The sequence below is a fragment of the Zeugodacus cucurbitae genome, chromosome 4 (assembly GCF_028554725.1).
Source record: "Zeugodacus cucurbitae isolate PBARC_wt_2022May chromosome 4, idZeuCucr1.2, whole genome shotgun sequence".
NCBI classification, from domain to species: domain Eukaryota; kingdom Metazoa; phylum Arthropoda; class Insecta; order Diptera; family Tephritidae; genus Zeugodacus; species Zeugodacus cucurbitae.
Genome location: NC_071669.1, coordinates 21,421,401 through 21,447,523, shown reverse-complemented (window position 1 = coordinate 21,447,523; position 26,123 = coordinate 21,421,401). Strand labels below are relative to the sequence as shown.

Genomic DNA, 26,123 nt, shown 5'->3' with positions numbered 1-26,123 from the left:
AATTAATTAGAATTCAAATTAAATATTCTGATATTTGAGATAAAAATATAAAAATTTAAATAATAAAATATTATAATTTTTGTTATGTATATCTAAAGAGAAACTTGAAGCCAACCAATTGCATTACGTTCCTCATATATCGCTTTGTTTTTGAATACGCCTAAACTTCCATTTTGGCACTCCTGTGTAGGAAACAAAGAGCCGTTAGAATCCATTTCTTTATAAGGCGCCCATATTGAAATGAGAAATATCCTCAGAAATGACAAAAATCGGAGTAAGCCAGATCTGCGGAACACAAGAGCAGCCTAGACTAAACCATTATTAGACTTAAATGATTTTTTTTTTAATAAAATGAATTCAAAAGTGTCTTAACCCACCTACAGCCCCTAACGCACTGATCTAGGCCAGCATAGTTTACATTATGGCGTAACGGAAACGGAAGTTCAGATTTTTAAAACCTACATTACTTCCAACTTGTTTAGTTCTTCCATTTTCCTTTTCTCTTCACTAACGTACACACACACCGACAAAGGGCACACTGAAGCGTAAAGCTTTTGTGCCTCCATTTGAATGTCAATAACAAAAACTTGAAACAGCGCGCTTTTTAGCAAAAGCTTACGCCAAAGCTTCACCGAAAACTTTTCGTGCTGAACGTTGCTGCCGATGCTAGATTAACGTTCACACGGCTGCTGCCGTCCTTGTTCTTCAAATGATTTTTAAGGCCAAGTGCAAGTGACGAACCAAACTTCGCCTCGTCCGCGGCGCGTACACAACGGCAGCTGTGCGAAAAAATCAAAGCGTTTGCGCTTGTGTTTGTTAGTAGCTGTGTGTGAGTGTGTGTCATGGAAATGAAATAAGCAGAAAAGAACTTTACTTTACTTACAGTTTGCGCACATTACGCTTTGTGCTGGCGTTCGTGTATCCAGAACATTTACGCTGCGCGCACTCCGCGACTCCAACAGCAGCGCGATAGCTTGGCAGCATAAGAGGCGCACGGCGCTCCATCACAGCAACAGCAACGGCCAGAGACAACCACAACCATATCCTCATTGACGGTGCGGTGCTAGTGGTCGTTCGTTTTTTTTTTCATATTTTCCGCTTGCCATTTGTACTAGTATGTATGTATGTATATCTTCGTCTTGTTTTTATTTTTATTTTTAGTATGTGTGCGATATTCTTGTTCTGTCACTGTGTTTCTGTGTCGCTGCCATTATTAGTGTGCTCATACCTATATTCTTCTGTTTTCTGTCTACTTACTGTCTTCTATCGCCTATCGCACATTGTGCTTGCGCCTTTCCTGCCCGTGTCGCCCGTGCCCAGTGTCCGTGTCCATGTCCGTGTCGTCGTCGCTGCAAACGTTTGCGTTGTGTGCCTGTGTTCCCGTTCCGTTCGCATTCGTGTCAGTCGAGATTGAGAGTGCGAATTTGGCCTACAGACCTAATTTGCTGTCTGTGCAGAAGCCAAAACAAACTCAATTAAATACCGAAAAATCGTGTACAAATTTCAAGTGAACTATATTTAAATAAACTAATAAACAAGTGATACGCAATGTGAGGCGACAATTCGCCGCGAACGCCTACAATACGTAATACGCAATAAAAAAACGAAATTAAAAATTAGAAATTATCAAAAAGTAAGCAAGCGAAGATTGGTGTGAATTTGTGCGAATTGCACAATTGTAGCGTATACTTTTTTGCTGCTGCTCTGTACAACAACAAAAAGTCGGCAAAAAAAATTATACAAAAATTGAAGCAGTGAAGTTGAGCATTGGCTGCTGGTGTTTAGCTTTTAAGGAGTGCGGTGCAGCGTGTTAGTAAGGAATTATCGCGTACGCATACGGGAGCAGCCGCGAAGTCAAGTTTGTGTCTCTGTGTGTGCATTTAAAGTAAAGTAGTTGGTGTTGCATTGTTGTTATTGTGTCATAGCCAGCGCTAGCTAGATTGGTACTGCTCCCTATATACTGTATGTATGTGTGCATGCACCCCTCCCACAGCCACTAGCTCGCAATCACTTACTCACTTACAGCCGTCTATGTGCGCTTGCAGCTGTGTGTATATGCGAGTCAAGTCTCCGGCGGTGGCGCGGACGTCAGACGTCCGTACGATAACTAGTTGTGTGACCGCTGCTGCTTCAGCTACAGCTGCAAGATATTTTTTGAATTGTACTGCAATTTGCAATGCCATGCTGGAGCTTTCGCAGCGGTGTGTGCGGCATTAAAGTGTTCCTATATAGAATAATTGTGTGCTAATAAATCCGCTAAAAAAGAAAAACAGAAGAAGAAGAAGCAGTGAAAATAACGCGTATCGCACGAAACGAGGCGGTCAGTGTACAGTGCGCTCATGATATTCATCCGCCGCGGTGTACCATACATGAAAATATATATGTATATATCTGTATATATATGCATAATTCGTATAAGAAATCGGTGTGTAGTGTATAGTTATAGCAGCAAGCGACAAGGAACGCTTGAGTGCGTGTGAAATAGTGCAAGTTCAGGTACAATACAAACAAACATATGTACATAATATTAGAGAAGAATAAAAGGAAGTGTCTACAACTGTTGGAACAGATGTGTAACCGCTGTATGCCTGCTTGCAGACAGTCGCCTAGGTGTAACCAAGTAACCAGCACGTTTGGTAGTGTTCTCAAGCGGCGCGACGCAGCAACAGCGCATCAGTATAAGCAACAACAACAACAATAAAAACGACAAGTTACAAGTGAAAGGAAGAACAGCTTTGCTGGTACGTTGGCTGCTACATAAGTATGTATGTGAGGCTAGACCGCTACTAGTTACTTTAGGGTCACATTAGTGCAAAAATAGTACAAGGAAGTGGAAGAGGAATACTGTGTCAGTCAGTACGTCCGTGTCCGTGTAACGTCTGTCTGTTAAACCACAGAGCACATTACGCAGGAGTAGTGTAAGCAGTAGAGGAAGAAGAAGCAGGAGACGGACAAAAGCAGTGCAGAGCAGGCGACCGCCAGTAAATACGTACAAATGAACGTAGGGATGTTGAAAAAAGAGGGGTCAGTGCGGAAATACAAGCACGGTAGAATCATACACACACACACATACGCCTAAAACTTATTGACAAACACGCTGTGTATTCGCACAACGAGCTTTTGCAGCCAGCCAGTCAGTCAGCTAGCTAGCGCACAGGCGGAAACTGTTGCTTGAATAGAACGAAGCGTAAAGCAAAGCAAAGCAAATAAACATTGTGGTTGGCAATAAAACAACAACAAGAATATCAAAAAAAAAAAATCTACTAAGCACATGCATATACATATGCGCATACCGTAAGCATTGCAAAAGCTAGCTAACAATCAGCCAGTTAGTTAGTGAGGCAGTAAATGCGAGTGCGAGCGAGACAGCGTGTTTAACGTGCGCGCGACGAAAATGTGTATGAGTGTATGTGTTCGCGAAGCTGAAAGTGGAAGTAGAATTAGCAGTAGCGCAACTTGTAGTAGAGAACCATTTATATTGTTTGGCTTTTGTTGTTGTTGCCGGTAGTCGCGCAATCTATCTGTGAAATAACGTCTGGTGCCCCCCTCCGCCACTCGTTTGGCGGCACCTTACGAACTTGCCTAGGCAGTCGTCATCATTCACTAACCTCACTACAACAGCTAGTTACATACAAACATTTATGTGTATATACATATGTACATACATACATATATATACAAACTACATAGAACTCAAATCGCGTGCTTTATTTTCGATCTTGCTCACTGCTGTTGATTCAACAATTATTTTTCTACTCGTTTGGCACGGTAATTATTATTATTTATTTCGCTTTTTTGTAGCTACATACATACATGTATATACATATGTATGCGTCTGTATGTGTGAGCACTTCTACTTTTACTTTGCCCAAGTTTATCGTACATTTCGCATTGTTGCTGTATTCGTACAGCCCTCCATCGTTGTGCCAATTATAATCAGTAACAACAACAACAACAACATTAGCAACAAGAACAACAACAACAGTAACAACAGCAGCAGCTGCACCACCAACAACAATAACAATAACTTAAAAAACAACAACAAAAAATCAACTAAAATAAAAAACAACAAAAACCGAAAAGCAACAACAACAACAGTAAAAGAAACAACTATCAGCAATTGTTCCCATAACACAGATAGTGTTGCTCTGTATTGTTGTTGTTGTTGTTGCTTTCAAAACGTCCATATTGGTGTACATATGTGTGTGTGCGTGTGCGTGTGCGCATTCCTGTTTCCTCCTCAACATAATTCTTATTGACTTCAACTACAAAATTCGCATTGTGATATTCTTGCGAAATTTTCTGCTCATCCATTTCACACCTTATTCGCGTCGTTCGCACTCGTATTTATGCAATACACAAACACACACTCGCTCGCCTACCTTCTGTGTATGCATTGTTGCTGCTGCTGTGTCGCCACTGTCGTTTTGTGTGTAGAAAAGTGTATGGAAACAAAACAAGTAGAAAAACAACAACAACTTAGCGAGCACTTTTGCTTTCGGTCTCAACTGGATTTTAGTGGAGCTTCTTCTTTTTTTCTTTTTCTTCTTCTACTTCTACTTCGTATGCTGCTTCCACCTCAATACCTCTACATTGTTATGTGTGCATTCTATTTGAAGTTGCTTCTTTCGTGTTTTGTTGTTGTTGTTGTTTTATTGTTGCTGTACAACAGCTTTTGCTGTGCTAAAATAACCATAAACGGCGCAAAGCAGCAACAGTGTGGTAGAACGCATGTGCAGCCGATATTGAAAGCGAAGACAGTGTTGACAACAACAACAGCAACAACAATTAGTGCTTTTTTAGTGAAACTCGCATTATTAGGTAAGCGCCTTGTTTGCTTGACTCGTTAGCGAAGTTTTCACAAAGCGGTTCTTAACCCTTGTTTGGCAGTGACTCTAATGTCGGTTAAGATGTTCTCACAAAAACTTCGTAAATTGAGTTTTTTGATTGAGGACATAAATTCTTTGTCTCTTTATTGTATATTTAAGGGTTAATGTGGGTTAAAAGAGTAAACAAAATTTTTACAAATCTTCAGATGAAGACTAAGGCAGGACCACTCTGATTGGTTATTCCCCTCACTAAGGTTTGCCCTTTTTATTATTAACCAAGAAAAAAGGAATTTATTTATTCAATGCTATTAAGATAACAAAATTTGACCCATATATTCGGCGTAAAGTCCATTAGAATAAGGAAAATCATTATACATACATATATAGTAAATGAGGGTTGATCAAATTAAATCTAAGGTTATACATTCAGTTAAATTTTTCTACGATATGTCACATATTAACTGATTTATATGATATAAATCTCACCGTATTTTTGGAAAACCTTTAATTAGGTATATGGGAGCTAAGAGACGTAATGACTCGATTTTAACCATTTTTGGTACAGAGACACATTATTAGAAGAAAAAAGATGTCCTCTAAAATTCTTTAAAATGTCTGAGAGATTTAACGGTATTTTCGGTAAAAAATTATCCATTCGCACTGAGGTCTGCATTTTCAACTTACTGGCCCTATATAGTTTAGTTTATATAGCTTACGCAGTTTGGGAGATATCTATAAAAACACTATTAAAATAAAACATGAAAGTTCTCACTTCCCTAGTGTGATCCTCTGTGCAAGATTAAAGTAATTAAAACAGGTATATAAGACCTTAGGAGTATATTTCGGTTGAAACCTCCCTAGTCAATTTAACGATTCTTTATATATTCAAATTAATGAATAAAATTCATGATTCTTATCTCTATATGGAAGGATAAAATAATAATTAACTTCATGCAAACAATACAAAGATCTATCGGAGTATGTCTTCACGTATTTTTTCTTAAGGAGATAAGATTCTCCATTATTCTTCTATTACCGGTTGATTCCAAAATAAATATTTTCAGAGATGGGACTCCGAAATTGAATTTGAATGTCATGCTCTTGTGAGAGTATCCGCTGAATATATTAATGTCGTCAGAAATAATGCTAACTTTTAATGAAGATGCCCTTTTATTGAACACCCCAGTCCGTCCCATTGGAGGAAGTAATTTTTCAGCCTTATAAAGTATTACGTTGGATTCGGGTTATAAATCCAAGACAGTCAATATCATATCCAAACTTCAGAACTCTGGTACCGGCTTTTACTCACTTGATTCAAGGATTTCTTCTATTTTTTTACGGTTTCCCCTTTGGGCGCCAGTGTACTTTGGGCAGCTTTAGAGGGTTCCATATTCAGATTTGGGGTACTCTGATTGGTTTCCACTATGTTAACTGCTGACGCTACCTGCGTACCGGTACAATCTTTATCGTCTCCTGACCTTCATCGGATTCCGTGGTTTGATTCCGATACGTTGTTTCCGTAGTCCCTGTTACAGTTGCTATGGTCGTCAAAGTATCAGTTGTTTTTGTTTTATTATTGTCTGTTAGGTTTACATTTGGCCCCACGAGTAAGCCGGAAGGGGTTGGTCACTCGTCCGCAGAGCCGGTATGCGGAGAAAAGGCATTTGATACCTCCGACCTCGCTTGGGAATCGGAGAGAACTGTTTGCGATCAGCTATTCATTACCGCCCGCTGACCATTCAGTTCTCGACAAGGCTACATTGACACCTTGCATAGGGTGGTGTTGGTGCGGGTATCCTAACACTTTCCACAACAAGAGATGGGTGCAAAACCCCATGGTTTATTCATCCATATCCCTTTTGTGAGAATTATGAGGTTTCCCTCTTAGTTCGTAAGAGTAATGTGTGTTCCTATTTGGGATGCTCACATTCCTATTACTTAAGCCCCTTCGCCGCGACAAGGCGACCAACCTATGCCACATATATTTACGGCAACCTTCTAATAGTCTCATATAACAAATGTAACCAGATCTACATATCAATCTAATAGATTTTAATCCATTTATATCAGTATATTTGAGGGATATCTTAATTGTTTCGCACGACACTATCTGATTTGAAAACAAAATTGAGTGATGTCGGTCCATATCGGGACATAGAACTTAAGTGCATTTTATAAGAAAACCATGCCCAACCAACGAATACAGATTTCACACATAAGGTATTTTCTAACGGTTAAGAGGCATCTCCAAATATTTTCACCAGTACTTCTTACACATTTCGAAAAGATTCCCCTACAGTTTTGAGATGATTGTTGTGATGATAGAACTCGATAAGATATGTAGCCAAGCATGAATTTAACTAGCCTCAACTGTCTAATCAGTCGACTAATCTAAACTCAAATTTTGAAAACTTAATATATTTGAACAAATTTTACTAAGTAATAGTGCCGAATAGTACACGAAGTACTTATACATAACTTTACTTTCTTTCCTTTCTTATTCCAGAACTCTTATGTACCTGCGACTTAACAAATTTACATGTAACAACAAAACTAAGTTTTACAAATTCAATATAAGTGTTTCGAGCGCTTCGTCCTGAAATGGACGGCTACAATGTTCCAATGTTGTCCGATAGTGGCTATAGTAGTAGTAATAATAATAACAACAACAATATACAAACCCACACACATCATCACAAAGATCAAATGCTTAGCGCTGGCAGCGCACCTGCCACGCCCTACATCTACGAACTACCCGGCAGCCATACGAAAACCGCCAGCCATCAACTAGTGGGCAATCTGAAGACGACCAGCAACGACTATGCCACCTTCACCAATTGCATACAACAATCAGCGCTGCTCGATCAGCGCACCGTGGATGCGACCAATATCGTGGACGCAGTATCGCTAGGCAGCATTTGTGACCTGAGATTCCCCAACTCACCGACGGCGGATAGCAGTAGTTTTAAGAATATCTCACTCATAAATATCGAGGCTAATCATGTGTTGGTGCCAGCGAAAAGCATCGCCACAACGGATTTGATTAACGACGGCCATGGCGTTGAGGCGACCTTTTCGAATATTTTATATGCCAAGGACGATATAGTTATAGAGGCGAAGGATATGCCGCGCAGCGACGCCGCGCAGGTGACCCACGTGACGCACTACTTACCCCTGAAAGTTAATAACAGCAACAACAATGTTGTTGAGCAGAAATTTCCAAAGGCCACAGTCACGGTCACGGCTGTAGCTGCAACTGTGCCGACTGCAGGCACTACAACTACCGTTGTTGCGCCAGCGATAGCGGTGAGTGTGCCCAATTCCAGTGCGATGACTGCCATGCCGTATCAAACGACGGCCGGAGGTGCGAGCGGGAGTGCTGGCGGCGGTGGTGGGGGTGGCCGAAGTAGGAGCAATAGAGGCGGCCGTGGTGCGAGAGGACATGCCAATAGCAGAAATGGCCGTGCAGCTACAAATCGCCAGCAACAACAACAACAGCAACTGCAGTTGCAGTCACCGCCAGCAGCGGCTCTTGGCAGCCCAAGTGTTGCGTCAGCGAGCAGCGACTATTTGACTACGAATACTGGGAATAATTTCAATGTTACGGTAGTTAATAACCAGGTCAATAGTAATCATCACAACCATACAACGGATAATCAAATTACAACAACAACAGCAACAACGTCCACAATTATAGCCACAAACACTGCCAACAGTAAGGTCATCACACAAAGCATTAGTAATTTCGTCAGCAACAACAATCACAGCCAGAATACGAGCGCCAGTAATGGTATTGGTATTGGTATTGGTAATGGTATTGGTATTGGTAATGGTATTGGTTCTGATAATGGTAATTGTATTGTTACTGATAATGCTAACGCTAATAGTAACAACACCAGTAATACCAACAACAACAATAGTTGTAACAACAATGTACAAAATATGAACAGTATTGCAACAATAAGCCAAAACCGTGCAACAGTTTTGCAAAACGTTGAAGAGGTGACTATAGCCAATTCACCCGCTCAACGGCCAGGCGCAGTAATTGTAACCACATGTGTTCCCGAAGGCAGCTGCAATAGCAATAGTAGTAGTGTCAATGTAAATTTAAATAATACCACAAACAACAACAACAGCAGCAACAACACCCATAAGACTGTTGGCAGTAGTACAATGTCACCGAGTTCCATGGATATTTTAACAGAATCGGAGCATCAGCAATCACAACAACAGCAGCATCAGCAGCAACAACTATTGCACTCATCAAGTGTTGATTGTGATTCATTATCCTCCATGGATGATCTGTTGGATGATCAGGAGATCAGTGAAGCCAGCTTCGGTGAGTACGCCATTTTTTTTTTTTGTTAATTATTATGTAACTTTTTATATATTTTGTTGGGATAATTTAATATGTTGGCAATATTCTGTTGGTGTTCAGTGATTTTTTTTACAGCTGTGACTAATGTAAATAAAGTGCCAGAAATCGAAAGTGAAATGCTGAATATATAAAAAAGATACAAAATATAAAAAAATTAACTATTTCGCTTTTTTTAATTAAAAATGCGTTAAAATATAATATATGACAAGGAAATTGTTATAATTAAAAAAATGTGTTAAGGATCGTTTGAGGCAAAATAAGATACGAAAAATAATAATATATCTCTAGGAAATAATTAATTAAAAAAATCTGAATATTTAAATGTTCAAATTATTCTATAAAATATATAAACACCTCAATAAAATATAAAATATTCAAATAAAAGTTATGCTGGAAATAAATACCACAAGATTTAAACAGCAATTAAAAAATTAACAATAATAAATTTAAATTTATATCTAAGTGTTATACAACAGTTTAAAAAATAATAAAAAACCAAAACAAACTTAAAAATAAATATGTAAGTGTAACAAGAATGTTTTAATAAAAAACAAAAAACAAAAAAAAGGGGAAAAATATTTAAAATATTATTTAGTCATGCTAAAAAAATCAAGTGATTAAAACAATAATTAAAGTGTTAAAAAATGTTATGTGACTACGAAAATTAAATAAATTTAAATTAGAAAATAAATACAAACGCGTTAAAATATAATATTGGTAGAGATTAAAGCCATAATAAAAACTAAAACCAAACTCTTAAACTTTTTTGCAATTATGTTAAAATGGATCCAAATACTATCCGAAAGACGATAGCAATTCGACTATTACTTACCAACTTTACCGATTTACTTGAGGAAAAATAATAATACTATATGATATTCATTCACTCAAATTTATTAAAAACAAACAAGTTTAACATCACATTCCTGCCCATTTATTGTAAATCCCTATAGCATGAGTTTATTCGACAGTGATGTTCCAAGAAAAGCGCTCATCTCTTGTTATCCCATATTAGAGGCCTTCTTGATTATATTTCATTTTTCCACTCACCAATTATGTAAACAACGAATATTTCGACACCATTTAATCTTATAGACTCAATAATGTATTTATAAGTAGATCTCTCTATCGTTGATTACCCTAAAAAATAATGTTTATATATAAAAATCTTTAGAAAAATAATAATCTTGAATTGAGTTTGTTCTGAATTTGGTATAAAATAGCTTTTCTATGAGGACTTTCACTGCATGAACTTGTCTCAAAATATTGACATAATCAAAAAGATCAACGCTTCTGGAAACAACTATAAGGTTATTCAAAATATTTTCTATATAAAATTTTTAACGTTTTCTATAAAAAGATAACTCTTAACTTGTTATGTGTTTATAAACTATTGTAATATGCCCCTTTGCTAAACGATTGATATCATCTTCTTACAAGAAATTTCATTATTTGTAAATTTCATGTTTTTTGATGAAGTTTAAAGCTTTAGTTCTAAATTTCAACATTGGCCTCAAGGAGTATATTTCCAATTCTCGATTTCAGACTCAGCAAATAGACACGGAATAGTTAAACCCTTTATACTACTTAATTCTTCACAAAACACTACTGTTTTAAATTTAAATCAGTGTCCGAGGTCTCTATTCTCAAGCGGCTATCTTTGCGCTTATAAAATCTCAATAGATATGAGGAATTTTTTTGTCGATATTATATCGATATATGAGTTTTGTAGTAATTAAATTGAACGGCAATTAAAACTATACGGTAGTTTTCTAGTTAATGGAATCAGACTAGTTTTTTTCATTTTGTCGTATATACTATGGTCTTAATCGAAGGACAAGAGGTTATACAACGCTGATACTGACCTTCCGAACGACTGATAGTTTCATGACATGTTTATTTTATTATCGAATAGCTCTGCAACTCCGATCTGAATGGGATTGTACGTACAAACCAGTCATGTTCCAGATTTACATATTCCACACTGTACTAGAAAAAAAACTGAGTAGACTTATTGTAAGAATTGATTTTTCGAGAAAACCTAATAAGACTCAATTTTTTGAAAATTGTATAATACTAAATATCAATTAATAACATGTTGCTACACCAAACACTGTCGGTGTGGTCGAGATAAAATCTCAACAAACATATGAAACTGTAGTGTTGTTAAGGTAATATCCAGATATGAGTGTTGTAGTAGTAATGAACCTCATATGGTGATTTTCTTTTTAAAGGAATTTTTTCTAACGGTTTCACGAAGGTGTATCTTCCTTTTGACTTATTTATAATTATTTTACTGGCATGATAAGAGGCCATAAAACCTTTAGAATGAACTCCCGACCTACTAATGTATGTATTTTCATGATAAGTTTATTTGCTTACATTAAGAACTCTGTGACTTCGATCGGTATCGAAGTGAATCCATTGAGTCAGTTTCCATCATTTACTTGTTCCACACTTTAGTTTAAAAAAATCAGGGAAGACTTATTGAAGCTGAACTCCCAATCGGTTAGACTTTCTTCAAAAGTTTGTTTTAGAACGAAACCCTTTTAAATATTTTTTAGATTTCTATAAGTAATAAGAATCAGCAGTGAAGAATGTATTAAATTTCACTTAATAACATATTTCCACAACATAACAGTTATTTTGGTGCATTTTCGTGCAATGTTTTCACTTTAACAGCACCTTCGTGCATGCACTTTAATTTCTTTGACCCAATTCGGGAAAAAAGAATTTAAAGCCTTTTCTCCTTGAAACACTTTAAAACCTGACCTTTCCTTTTGCTAACGTAAATAAACAGCAACAATAAATACTGCTTGCTAGACAAGGTCAGCAACGAGTGCATAGCTGGCGTTGTTGCTGCTGCTGCGTATTATGTTTTGGTTTCAAATTCTATGCATTTATCCAATAATAATAGACGCGCAGCGGCAGCGGACCTTGCAACGAATGCACTTGTAAAACTTGCTGTATTGTTGTTGTTATGTGCGAGCGTTAGAACGCTATGGCGTGTTGGCCCAATTCTACTTAGTGACGGCCTCGTAGCGCGTCTATGCGATTTGTTAGCGTTGACTTTGACCTATTTCCAGGTGTCGCCAACGACAGCGACGGCGACGGCGGAGGGGGAGGCAGCGGCAGTGACGGAGAAGATGCCGACGAAAGCATGTTTGCTTTTTTGGCGCTACAAGCAGGTGCGCGCTTGTTGTTATTGTTGTTGTGTGTATGTTTGTTTGTGTAATTGCGCTTGTAAGCTTGCTTATTTTGCGGCGACGCGTCGAAAGTGTGTCAATGTCAGGCGGCGGAGGCAATAAATGCAACTACTTCATAGTTGCAATGCAGCGGCGTCGCAGCAGAGAAAGCGACAGCGGCAGCGCTGATAATGACGACAACAACAGCATAGCAGTAGTTGTGCATGCGAAAGCGAAAGCTAGCTGCTAGCTAAGCCGACCGACCGCTCCAACGCCCCACAACGCCGCCACACTGCAACGGCCCCATCGCACTAGACGCGTCGGTTGGCGGCGCGTCGCAGCGCTTGCCTCTTCTGCTTGAATTTGATATTTTTAAATGCACATTTGTTTTATTTGCTGGCTTGTCTGAAAGTTTAGTATGATGAATGTGCAAATAAGTGTTGTAAGCGCTTATGCACGCGCTTGTGTGTGCCGGTGTCTGTGTGTGTATACAAAATACTGAATGGCCTCCGTTGCAATGCATCCTTGTATTCAATCTCCAATATTAGAAGCGCCGCATTGCACTTGACCCAAATTGAATGCGTCATGTTCCAATTACGATTCTGAGTGAGCGAGCGAGCGCATGCCGCCGCCGCAGCCAGTGAGTGAGCGCGCGCGTGCTAGAGCAAGTGCATGCAGGCAGCGCGCAACAATGTGATTGCATTAAAAACGAAAAACTCTCATAGCCAAACATATAAACTTGTTGTGCGACTAATAGAATTGCAACAACAACAACAACTACATACTATAAATAGTAATAGGCGCGCTGTCAACGCGCCGCAGCGGGTTGTGTGGCGGAAGGCGCAAGCAGTTTCTGGCTAACCTTGTGCCATTTACGTGTAAATAACAACAACAATAGCAACAATAACAACAAATGCGTATGCTAAGGATAAATGTGCAGCGCGTTAGCGCTCAGCAGTGACCGCGGCAGTGACAGTGGCAATGATAATTGCAGCAGCATTAGAGCATGAAAATAAAACAGCGAAAAAGTTATGAAATAATAAAAAATTTATTGCAATTGCAGTCGTCCGCCATACGCTTGCTGCGTGACAGCCTACGTACATAATTACAACACTGCCACATAAATAATGGTGGCAGCGCGCGCGGCGCTCAACTCCGTCTAGATGCACCTCAAAGAGGCCTTTGCGGCTATTCAGCTGACCCTGTATGAAAACGCCACAACACTGTCTTTTTTCACCAGCGCATTTGATGTATGCCGAAGGTCGCCGCAACAACAACAAAGAAAAATAGAAATTTTTTTGTTTGTTTTTGTTTTTATTAGTTTTTCGTAATACGAGCTTGCTGTCGTAACTCTAGTTGCTGCTGGATTTTTCTGCTGATTGCGCCGCGTGGCTGCTGCAAACGTTGGAGGCGTTGTCTGCAACTAGTTGTAGACAAATATTGTATGTATCGTATACGCCATGCACCACTAATTGATATTTGCAACATTGGCGGTCGCGCGCTCACAAACACACACATCCACACTCTCATAGGCAGCCGTGTGGCCATGCATGGCTTGACGCGCGCACGCACTTAACCACAGCAGCCACAATGCCACAGCGCGGCATAGACATACTATAGACACAATTGATGACATTGATGGATGTCACAGTGGCTGCACCGCCTATAAAAATGGTGCAATCGCGGACGCTGTTTATACGCTGGCTGTGTGTGTGGGGATAATAAAAAAACTTTAATATGTGCGTTTGTAAATATTTGTGCGAGGAAAATTCATTCAAATTCATGGGTTTGGCGAGTGCGTAGTTTGCAATTTAAATGTCTTGCATTTAAATTTGAAATTGAAATGGTACTAATGGCAATGTTTTAATGAAGAAAAGAGGGAAATGTTCAAGGATTTGTTATACCAATTATGTTCTTAAATTTTAGTCAATCGTCGCTTTGGAAAAAGAAGAATAATTTCCTTCTCTTTTTGATCGATATATTTAGTTCACTTTTATACTCACTCCTTCCGCATAATACTTTATTTGAAGCTTTAAAATAGAGTCTATAAAGTGTCCAGTATTTTTCGATATATGTACATACAAAATGTTTATTTTTTTTCGAAGATCTAACTTTGACACTATTGAATTGAGAGGAAAAAGTAGATTATATCCATATTCAATAATAATATATCCAGTAATTAATAATTATTTAAAAAAAAGCAATTTTTCGAACTTTGAAAGCAAAAATTTTGAGTTTGGAGGTATAATTTCGAATATCGGAGAATGCACTTTTTTCATATGTTTCAATCTCTCGGAAAAAAATTAGTTTGATGCATTACATAGCAGAGTGTTGCACACTATTTGACTTACTCCCTTCCAAATTTTTTTCGGCTGATCAATTTAGTACAGTTGATATTTATCTCCTAATTTATGTGTTTTAATGCATCCTTCATAAGCTAAAGGTCTTCGATTCACCAAAAATTAGAAAACGGACGAATAGAACAAACAACAGGCATAAATCGAATTTGCAGGGTCCGTTATAGTAAATATATAATACCATGAACTACACAAAAACTTTCCCGGCTCGCTATTAGGTTAGGTACGAAGGCTATTCCCTAAAAAAGGAAACACATTTAGGAGAGTCCATTGTGATGCCATAAAATTCAACACCCTCACTTCAATTTAAGAAACGACAGAGGTTTGTTTTTTTTTTATTTCTATATCCGCTAATTCGCGTAGATGCACAAAAAAGTGAGATCCAAGAAACTTTTGCCTAGAAAGGTAATGGGAAGATTCTACCTCATCATCTTCTTAGCATTTGGTAAATTAGGAGTTTACTTGACCTCTTGCGATTTACATTGGGCCAGAAAGATCGCTTTTAGACATACTCAAGTAGGCTTAAAATAATAATAAGTGATCGCGTTCTCTTTGCGGACCATTAAACCGCTATCGAAATCAAACCATCGCCCAATATAGACTAAAAAACTTTAAGATTATATCAAAATCTCAGCTTGGCACATCTTTAAAACACTTAATGGGTTTATAGCGTATAAAATTATTTAAAATTTTTAAGGTTACAACCAACACTTAATGCTGAATTAATGTAAACTAGTCATAAATTTACCCAACAACCTTTATGACACCTTGCTTTATTGCTTGATTGCGAAAAATGTATAAAATTAGTTTTTATTAATTGTGGTTTTTCATTGTCTTAGAAACTTTAGAGCATTTACATATGTAACGTATATACATGAATATAATATAAACAGGCTGAAAGCGCTCTTTTTATTGCACACTTCGCCTTCTGTCGCTGTTATGTAATATTACTATAATTAATTACATTTTAGCTAAGCAAAAATTTAAGAAATACACATAAATAATATAAATTTGTGGCATAATTAAAGGTATGACATTGTAAGCGTCAGCAACGCTTGGTCAACTGTAATGTGGCAGCCAACGAACGTATATTTGTTTTTGTTTTGCGATTTTGAACAAATTTTTGTATTTTTTGTATTAAAGCAAACCTGAATACAAAAATTATTTTTTTTAATGTTGATTTTCAGCATTTTTTGTTGTATCAGCCTACATCTTCCAAAAGATTTTCAGAATGTTGCTAAGTCCAGAGCCTGTTTAGTTTTATATTTATTATAATTAGGTGTTCAATACCTGGGAACAATAACTGATATTTATCCAAAAATATTATAGAAGATCATTGTAAAAGTAAACGTGGACCTAATTGAGTTCATAATATGACACTTCCTTACATCCGCCACTTCGATACATTGAAAGCTTTGGTCAAAAAAGCTTAGTAAGAATTTTTACCTGGAGAAAAGCATTTATAGCCACAGAATATACTTATATCATATGCCTGTTTGCTTAGAAAATATAATTATTAAAGAGACCCTTTGTTAGCTTCTTAAACAATTTCTACTTCAACTTTTGGTCTTTTGAGAATATTTTTTTCTAAGTACTTCAGCTTTAAACATTTTTCTGAAATGTGGATGCTTCGATCATCATTCTGAGTCGATTCGGTATAAGATTCACTAATTTGAAAATATTTTGGGTTCGTTAGTGTATTGGGGGTCCGGTAATGAAGTTTTGAATCTGAGGAATTCCAAAGTACTTCAACTGATGGATGTAGTTCCGACAAAATATGATCATAGAAGTTAGTTAGTCTTTCCTTAAATATAAATATCGGTAACTCCGGTTTTCATATTATCTTACTGAGAGTATATGTAGGTTTATGAAGTCAGGAGTGAAACTGGAAATTTTGCAACTAACTTTGATCTCTCGATTAAATACTATTGAAGCAGTAGCAGACGTCTGATCTTGTACTGAGTTTGAATTCCGCTCAGAAATAATATTATCGCTAAAAGTTCAGTGTTCAAAGAGTCTCTAGAAGAGTTCAGCTTACGGAAACTGTATTGCTGGATTCTCAGAATAAGCTAAATTCCCGGTTTTCGGTGGTCTGAAGTCCCAGAAGTAAGTATACCACAGAAAACTCAGAGCAAATGGTGCGAAACCTCGAACTACCGGGACTATAAGTCTTAAATATAATTAACGCACATTTTCAGAGCTAATGCAATGGGTCGGGCATGTCAGTGGGGTGAAACAGCCGGTGAGCGCATTGTACTGGCATCATATATTTTTATATGTACGGCTAAAAACTAAAATAAAAACGAAAAAAATGAAAACAAACAAATGAGTAAACAGAAATAATTGTGCACAAATGAAAAAAAAAACTTGAGAAAAACGCTTAAACATTTACAAAACAGCAGAAAAATAGTGAAGAATGCATTTTTAAACATTTCTGCTGTCATATGTCTTCGTTAGTGTTGTTGTTGTACGAGTATTTAGTCGGTTGCGACAGCTGTGTATGTCTGCAACTGTGTCGCTTAATATTTTCTACTATTTACATAAATATATATGTAATTGTATGCATTTGTTGTTGTTGTTGTTGTTAACCTTAGCTCAATGAAAATTGCCATTATGAAAAGTGTGCCAATGGGTCGCCACGTGACCCTGTGCTACTTTTGTGCGCTGCACATGCACCGCACCGCCATCACCCAGTCACCCGAAAGCAGTCGACAGAGAGAGAGAGGGGGTCGGTTGCAGTAGTGTTGCGTTGCGTTGCGCAGCGCAGCGTTGGCAAGTAGAGCATTATGCGACTCGACAAATTTACAAAAACACGAAAAATGCACAAAAACATACATATATATATGTATATATAACTGCACATGCGTGTGGGAGGGGTGGGTGGTTGGTTGGTTGTTCTCGTTTGGCTGTCTTACGTGTTTGCATTGGCCGCCCGCTCGTCTTCAGCCTGTCTAGTGTTGTCGCTTGATTTGTCTTATTTACACACACACACAGCGCCGTCGCACACCCCACACCCTCATCCCCAGTACTCATTGCACTCGCTCTTGTTTTTAGTGTATTTTCTTCACTTGCTCAGAACCTCTCTGCCGCTTCGCACCGCCCATTTTCTCCACATACTATTTGTGTATTTTTGCTGTTTTCTTGCTTCCTTTGGCAGCGCTGCTACGACGCATTATCGTCAGCCATCAATGACGGCTGCCAACAGCAACAACAATAACAACAATGAGAGCAATTGCAATCGATTGCAATGTTTTGTAGATTTAGTTTTCACCGCTTTGTTGCAACTGCTTCGTATTTTGCCGACCGGCAATTACACGTCCGATGGTCACACTATTCGGTGTTTTTGTATGTGTGCATGTACAGTTGCTGTCGCGATATTTAGGTCTGATGGGAATAATTATTCAATAAAATAATTAAATAGAATATCTGTTTGGATATAACCTCGGAATTTCTGTAAATTGCATATTAGTATTCGGGATTTTCGAACAATATAGATCTTTCTATACTTGATAAAACTGAATAAAATTTATTTTTCATACTTCTAAAATTACTTTCATCTGGCCTTACGAATTACTAGTTCTTCGAATATGGAATCGAAGCCACTTCAGCTCTCCACACTTTACATTAACTAGAAATCAATATATTAGTCATTACGACGACTTATAGTTATTTCAGCAGCGTAAAACACGTGTAGAAAAGTTTGGCCGATATAGCTATAGAGATACTATTAGTTCAAGCATAGGTTCGGTTAAGTTAGTGGGCTGATCCAATGGATCTCACTTGGACTGCTAAAATCACAAGTCCTTTGTGATGTTTCAGCCTCAGTCTTAAAAAGACTGGGCAGTGAACTGGACCATGCAACATCGGCAACATGAACACTGAAGTATGTTTAGCCTCTCGGCATGTCAGCCCATTGGACAGTGTCTAGTAAGGACTTCTACCATTGCAGCGAGTTGCTGAGAGCAAGTCATTCAGTACACCTCCTACGATCCATGCTGTGCCAAAATGGTCTTGCAGTCATATAGGTGCTGGTCCTTAACCACCGCCTGGCGAGCTCCTGATCCAATACCAGAACGTAGGAGGACAATGGAGCACCAGTTCGTTTCCAATCTGATGATAGTTTCGCACTCACACGAGTCTAATAATAACGTAGTCTGATGCTATTGATAGTGGGGTCAAGCAACTCTTGAGCAGCTTTGAGCACACAGGTATCGAGTTCAAGACCATTATTGCCGTTATGCTAACTGAGTAATATGAGAAAGTTCATTGCGTCGGTTCTCCATCGGATTCACCCCACCCACATATCTCTCGTAGTGAACAGGGAAGGAACCACAGTAGGTTCTGCGGTGCAGTAATCCACGTTTTCAGCGATGCAGCCGAAGCTGCCAAGTATTTTGGAGTGTCCCACATGACGCTGTCATGACGAAGATGCAAAATTTTTTTCATATTTCAGTGTCTTTGTCATCTCTTTTTACAGTTTTTTCTTATACCACAGTATTTTAATATTTAGAGGGCTTACATAAATATAACCTATTTAGTCGAAGGCTTGATTTATCTAAAAATTGTTTTAAGTCTTTGAGAGCGCTTGCATTTTTTCAATAATACAGATTTAACGTATAATTTCTTAGATCAAGAAACAATATTTTCCTATTGAGAACCTTCGAAAGTTCGAAAAGACTTCTATTTACACAACTAATACTGAAAGGTCTTAGCTTTGTGTCTTTAGCTTTTTATAATATTTGACGCGCTCAGACTGAACCAAATGTGATTGTTTAGGTCAGAAATTGTGCTAAGGACGCTATGGAAACCATTAGGGAATAAATATAGTTTCATAGAACTTCTTCTAGGAGTTTTCTTAAGTACTAGCTAAAACTAGAAGCATTAGAATTCGAATGGCTATCTTAACAAAAAGATTCCTTATGAAGCTTAACGGAGAAATTATTTAAATTTCCTGCTTGGATAGACTCAAGTTAGATAGTTTTAAAATATCTGTAAAATTCAGTTGTAAAATAAAAAGTAGGTATGGATGATAAGAGTAATACCTCGATAATTTCAAGAGAGTCGCAGCGGAGTATATGCTTTCGAGAATTTTTTTTTTATAGGACGATCTGGTTGGATAGAAAGCCTGGTGGTTGACTGTGATAGCTAAGCTAAGATAGATAAGCTTTTCAAGCTTCTGCAGTAAAAAGCAAGCTTTATATACGGAATACAGCAGAAAGAAATATATTTCTAAACTTCGTGAACATCCAAACCCATTGGCAAACGCCTTGGTACATTCCAATCAAACTCGTTTAAAAAGAAGAGATCTACCTGCCTACTAAAGAGCAACGTTCTGCCAAAAAGCTCAAACACATTCTTGAGCTTACTTAGTTGTAAATAGATTTAAGATTTTAATACTTATTGTTAGACTTTAAACAAAGCAGATTCAATAAATAAAGAAATATTGAAAAAAAAAAATATACGGAAGAGCTAAAGATTTGTTTTTAGAATACTTTACACTGTTTACGTAGTCTAAAATTAATAATAAATACTTGTAGTCTAATTTTTAGTAAATATTCCGAAATAACATTCAACGTTTCCATTTCAATGCACACCACCTGTATACGTGCTTTGTTTTGGTTGTTCACTTGCTACACTCACACACATCTGATGCAAACACACACACAGTCTTGCGTTTAGCCGTCAAAGCGCTGCACTAAAAACGCGTCTGCTGTTGGTGGCAAAACGCCCACCGCCGCCATATGTACCCCTCAATGCACCGGTTGCATTGCTGTCGATTGCTTTGCAGTGCAACGGAAATTCGTCGGCTCGCATAATCGTGCTCCTCGTCGTCGACTCCGCCACACTTCTTGTCCAACGTTTCGCGGCTGCACCCTGACCTGATTTCGTTCGTCAGCGGTGTTCTTGTACGAGTTGTTGTGTTTACACACATTTATTATGGATTTATTATATTTGAAATATTTATTATTTATCATTTGCGCATTTTTCAGTTTTTGAAATACTTGTTTGTTGCTGTTTTTGTTTTTATTGTTGGCTGCTTAAAATCGAAATGCACAATATTCTAACGCATGTTAGCAATTTGTTTTGCTTTTGCTTGATTGATTGGCTGTTTGTATGTGGTTCGTCGTTTTCGTTTTGATTACTTAATTTATATTTAATTAGCAAGTCATATATGCGTTGCATAAAATTATTGAATTTAATTTGCGGCACAATTTATGCGCAAATCCTTACCAAATGAGTATTTTCAAGTTTGCAATACCGTTCTGGCCAATTAAATCAGCAAATTATAGGTTGCAATAAGAATTTAATAAATTGTGGTAAATATGTGTACGAGTACATGAGTGCTTATATATTATATATGGTTTATGTGCGTGTGGCAGGATAATGTAATTATTAATTGGCACAAGGATATATGCGAGGGTTTTTTTCTTTATTATTTTCAAATGCATTCAAGGTTATCGCCACACATAGATTACCTTCGATTCAAGTACACACATGAAATGTGTGTAAGAAGTTATGCAACTATGCATTTTATCAATAAAAATTGAATTATCTACGAAAGCGATTTTTGATAAATATTAATGTACGGTTCCTTAGATCATTTAAATATATGTAAATAAATAAATAATATCTCCGTCCTTTGAGCAGAATTACGCATTCCGATCATAGATTTAAAAATATATCTAACATGAATATATCCAACAGTCGTAGAAGTATTCTTCTTGATCACAAGAGAGTACATTTTTTTCTTCTTTTGCAATTTTTCTCAAACCACATTTTTCTAGACAGTGATAACTCAAAAACTATTCAACCGATTGACTTGAAAATTAAAACACATTTTTCTAAATAGATTTTCGTGAGTGTTGTGGGGTTTCTTTGATTGAATAATTTGAATAATTTTTATCCAATTTCTTATACGGTTTTTTTTAGCCCAAAATATAAAGTAAATTTCTGAAGTGCTTCCTATTGCGTAATTTTTTTATACGGCCACGTCAATCTGTTCAAAATAATCACTTTTTAAGAAAACAAATTTTTTACTTGTTTCGGACAAAAATTGAAATGTCAATAATGTACATCAAGAAGTGCCCCGGAAAAATTTTTCCACACAAATGCTTATATCTCTGCCATTTTTAACTAGTAAAATATTTATAAAGCTTAAGATATATATAAAATAAAATAGGCAAAGAAGTCCTAAAAAAGTTTTGTCAAAAAATTCCTAGAAAACGATCCGATTTTAATGCGTTCAGGAAGGTTTGATGAAATTAATGAATCGATAGTTTTAGATTAACTCCGAAAGACGAAATGGTTCTGATGGTTTAATAGTTTAAATTTTAAAGGATAGGTCGACCGCACTTTATTTGCCACTACCTATATACTAATTGAGCTCTACAGTGAGATCAGTTATTGGTGATTCCATATAACAAATTTTATTTAACATCATTTTCTAAATTTTCCAATTTATTTTAAATCTGAATATTGCACATTACAGTATTTTTTGTCTGTTGACTGAATATTGGCAAAGGCTTAACGTTTTGTCAAACACATGTGTTAAATACATGCATTTTATTGTTTTTGCCTTAAATAGTTATTGATGATAAGATCACATGGTTTAATAATCAGTGATGATGGCAACCACAGTGCTGAGACACCTCTTGTCTAAATTTGGGATTTCGAGGGACTTAGTTAATGTGGGCCCAATGTAAGAACCTTCGATATCTTTTCTAGCAGAGTTGTACTAATAACGGACTCAAGATCTATTGGTTCAAATTTTGATTTACAAATGAAATAACTAATTCAATTTTAATTTAGTTTTTTAATGTTATATTAATTTTATTTTTTTAATTTATTTAATTTAATTTCGTTTTTATATTTTTTCGATTTTTAATTTCCTATTCAATTACATTTTTATTTTTAATTTTTTATTTTTTTTAGATGATTATACTTTAATTTATTTTATTTTATTTTATTATATTATATTTTCTTTTATTATATTTTATTGAATTTTATTTTATTTTATTCTTTAGCTGATTATACTTTATTTCATTTCATTTCATTTCATTTTATTTTATTTTATTTTATTTTATTTTATTTTATTTTATTTTATTTTATTTTATTTTATTTTATTTTATTTTATTTTATTTTATTTTATTTTATTTTATTTTATTTTATTTTATTTTATTTTATTTTATTTTATTTTATTTTATTTTATTTTATTTTATTTTATTTTATTTTATTTTATTTTATTTTATTTTATTTTATTTTATTTTATTTTATTTTATTTTATTTTATTTTATTTTATTTTATTTTATATTATTTTATATTATTTTATTTTATTTTATTTTATTTTTAATTTAATTTAATTTTCTTTATTTTATTTTATTTTATTTTATTTTATTTATTTTATTATTTAGCTTACAAATTTTCAAATCGTTAGCAAACTTCTACAAAAGAATTCCCGATAAAAGTCTTAATTAATTAAATAAAACCAAAAAAATATTTTCAAGTGCATCTCTTGATCTTATAAATATTTTTTATAGTTTTAACCTTTAACTACTGAGGTGGTGGTAAATTTTACACCTCGTAGTTTGTTTTTTAGTTTTAAGAAAAGTGGCTATGAAATAAAGTCCTTGTTTTGTTAAACTAGAAGTTCGATTTCTTTAAATTTATTATTTTATTCATTTAAAAATGTGTTTTATTATTACAATTAAAAACAAATAAATTTAAAAAAAATGTTCGTTGACAAAAATTATTTATAGATTATAAAGGGGTAAAATTTACCCCACCTCAGTAACTACGCCCAAATATTTCACCTCAGTAGTTAAAGGTTAAAACTCTTAAAATCTTTAGAAGTTCACTATTTTTGCCCCTTAAAACATAAAAACATATGCCATAACTAAGGGCGAGCTTTAAGCTCACATAAACACGACTGTTCGCATGAGTTTGTAATCTGTGTACGTTCGTTTAGCAAACACAAACAAACTAGCTTATACATACATACATATCCATATGTATATACAAATCTCTGCATAAGTAGTCGTATACTAAAATCATATCAGCACAACTACAACATCAAAACAGTCAAACCTGCAAATATCAGTACGCTGTTATTACTGTAAGTATGTTTGTACCATTTACTGGGCGTTTACTGTAATCATTTGTATTTTTATGTGTATGTGTGTGAGGATTAGCGTTTCTCCTTTTTTGTTTGTACGCTCCGACCTAAAAAACTATACGAGTATGACAAACAAGGCAAACAATTTCTGCCTACAACCACTATTGTTTATCTTCTTATTGTTGTTTTAATTACACACAAACACACACCATGGCATATAGCGCAGCATAAAAATATAAATACATTTGTATGTATGCAGATCTGTTTAATTATCGGTTTGTTTTTATTATTTTTTAGAGCTTTTTTCATATGCTCAGACGTAATAGACAGTATAGGAAGAAGGGGTTAAAGTGTGTAAGAGGTGTACTATATTTTTTATTCTTATGTACAATTGCTTAATGAATTCTAAATTAATTTGTAAAAAAATATATATGTTGCACACGGCGTATACGTGTTCACTTATGCCTTGTAAATACCTTGGCAAAATATAATACGCATTGTATGAGAAAAGAAGAACAAAAACGTAGTGAAAAATTTTCTAAGGGAACTAGCCTAAAAATTTAAGTTATCTTAACGTTTTTCTTCTGGTTGGCGACAGTCTTTGAAATGGCCGATACAAACAGGGTTTGATTGTCAAAAATACAACTCTCGATTGTGTAAGTAGTATAGTTCTTCTATCTCAAAAATCCTTCCAATGAAAACTCAAAAAAGTAAGGGTAGTTATCGAAGTTCACTCAGACTGGCTCTATCCTACCCATACCTGTATTAAAGAAGTTAGGGTTCGTTCTTAACTGATTAAATACTCAAAGAACTGAATTTTTTAACTTATCAATCTTAATTTGATTTGCCTTTCTAGTAAATTTAAGTCCTCGAAGAAGATAGAACCTTCTATTATAAATATAATATTCTGAAACCATTGCTGAAATGTTTAATAATTCTCTCATGACGATATGGGCTTATTATCCAGTAGAAAAGTCAGCGTTCAGTAAAACATAAAAAATTCACCGATCAACCGGTAAAACTGGAGTAAAACGAATCGAAAAGAACATGTTTCAAGTGAAATTTTTTCGGACGCGGTAGAAAAAATGGTCTATTACCATCAAATTGCTCGAGGCACTACTTGAGTAGAATGATGTAATATAAATATATTTTGATCTTTTAAATTTTTGTATATTTAAGCTGGGTAAACCGACTAGGAATGCCATTAGGCCCTTCATTATTCAATTCTTCGAAAAGAAGAGTAACATTATATATATATAAACCCAAACGATTACCCTCCTCCCACCTAAACGACGCGTGGGGCGCAGTCCGCATACAAAAAGATAAAAATTTCTGAATATTACTTATTAAGAGAAGACAAAATAGTTTTTTTGATGCTAAATATTGAGTCAGATGGATGAAATGTGCTGGAATGAGAATTAAAATCCTGACATATTTGGCAGAATGGTTCGTTTAACTCAAAATTTGTTCTAGAAGATTTTAGAAGTAATGGTCTAAACTTCCTAGTTGAACGCAATGGGACATTAACTTAATATCAGACAAAAGGAATGAGCTACAAACTAAACCATTCAGAAGTTTTACTAGGAATATTATACCTAGCATTTCTCTGCGACTAGTGAGTGTGGGAACATTTATAAGTTTTAAACGACTAGTATACGGGGGAAGATTCAATCTTGAATCCCAATGTAAGTGGCCTAAAGCAAAAAGTAAAATTTGTTTTTGAACGGACTCAAGCTTATCAGAATGGGATTGATAGCTAGGATTCCATACCACATGTTATAATGTAAGCATCGAAATAATTAGCAAAAATTTTTTTTTTTAATATTTTGGCAAGGGTTGCCACCTGTTCATAATATTTTACAGAATAATTTATATTCCAAATTAAATATTACAATATGGCCACCGAACTAAATAGAACAAATATATTTTCACAAAGAGGTTGCCACCTGGTAATTAAAATAAGTGGCAGCACTCCCCAGATTAAAATAAATTTTGGGGAGTGCTGCCAATTATTAAAATTTTATGAAAAACTTAGCTTAAACAAATTAAATATTACAATGTGGGCAGCGAACAAAGCATCAAAAATATTTTTTTCAGAGATATTTTGATAACGATGCCATCTATTTTAAATACCGATTTTTTTTAACAAAATCTTAGAATATGATGACCCAAGTTGTGAAAATTTAATTTCCAAAGAGTTATTAATTCCTTTTTAATTTGCCTTTTGAATCTAATACTTACGCCGCACACATGGACGTGTCT

The 26,123-nt window shown here is 35.7% G+C and overlaps 2 protein-coding genes across 3 annotated transcripts in view; one reads left to right on the top strand and one right to left on the bottom strand.

Annotated features, from left to right (window-relative positions):
- Positions 1 to 61: 61 nt before the first annotated feature.
- Positions 62 to 1,585, bottom strand: LOC128921814 (uncharacterized). The gene is made up of 2 exons (XM_054230240.1): positions 884 to 1,585; positions 62 to 779 (listed from the first exon to the last, which is right to left on the bottom strand). Exons 1-2 carry the CDS (start codon positions 1,048 to 1,050, stop codon positions 629 to 631), a joined length of 318 nt encoding a protein of 105 aa, XP_054086215.1. The 5' UTR covers positions 1,051 to 1,585; the 3' UTR covers positions 62 to 628.
- The window catches only part of LOC105217355 (nuclear hormone receptor FTZ-F1), a 109,818-nt gene continuing 85,254 nt past the window's right edge, over positions 1,560 to 26,123 (top strand). For both annotated transcript variants that reach the window (XM_029043659.2, XM_011192312.3), the window contains exons 1-2: positions 1,560 to 2,741; positions 7,336 to 9,168. In XM_029043659.2, coding sequence (XP_028899492.1) covers positions 7,431 to 9,168 — 1,738 coding nt within the window. In that variant the 5' untranslated portion in view covers positions 1,560 to 2,741; positions 7,336 to 7,430. The remainder of the gene's footprint in view (positions 2,742 to 7,335; positions 9,169 to 26,123) is intronic.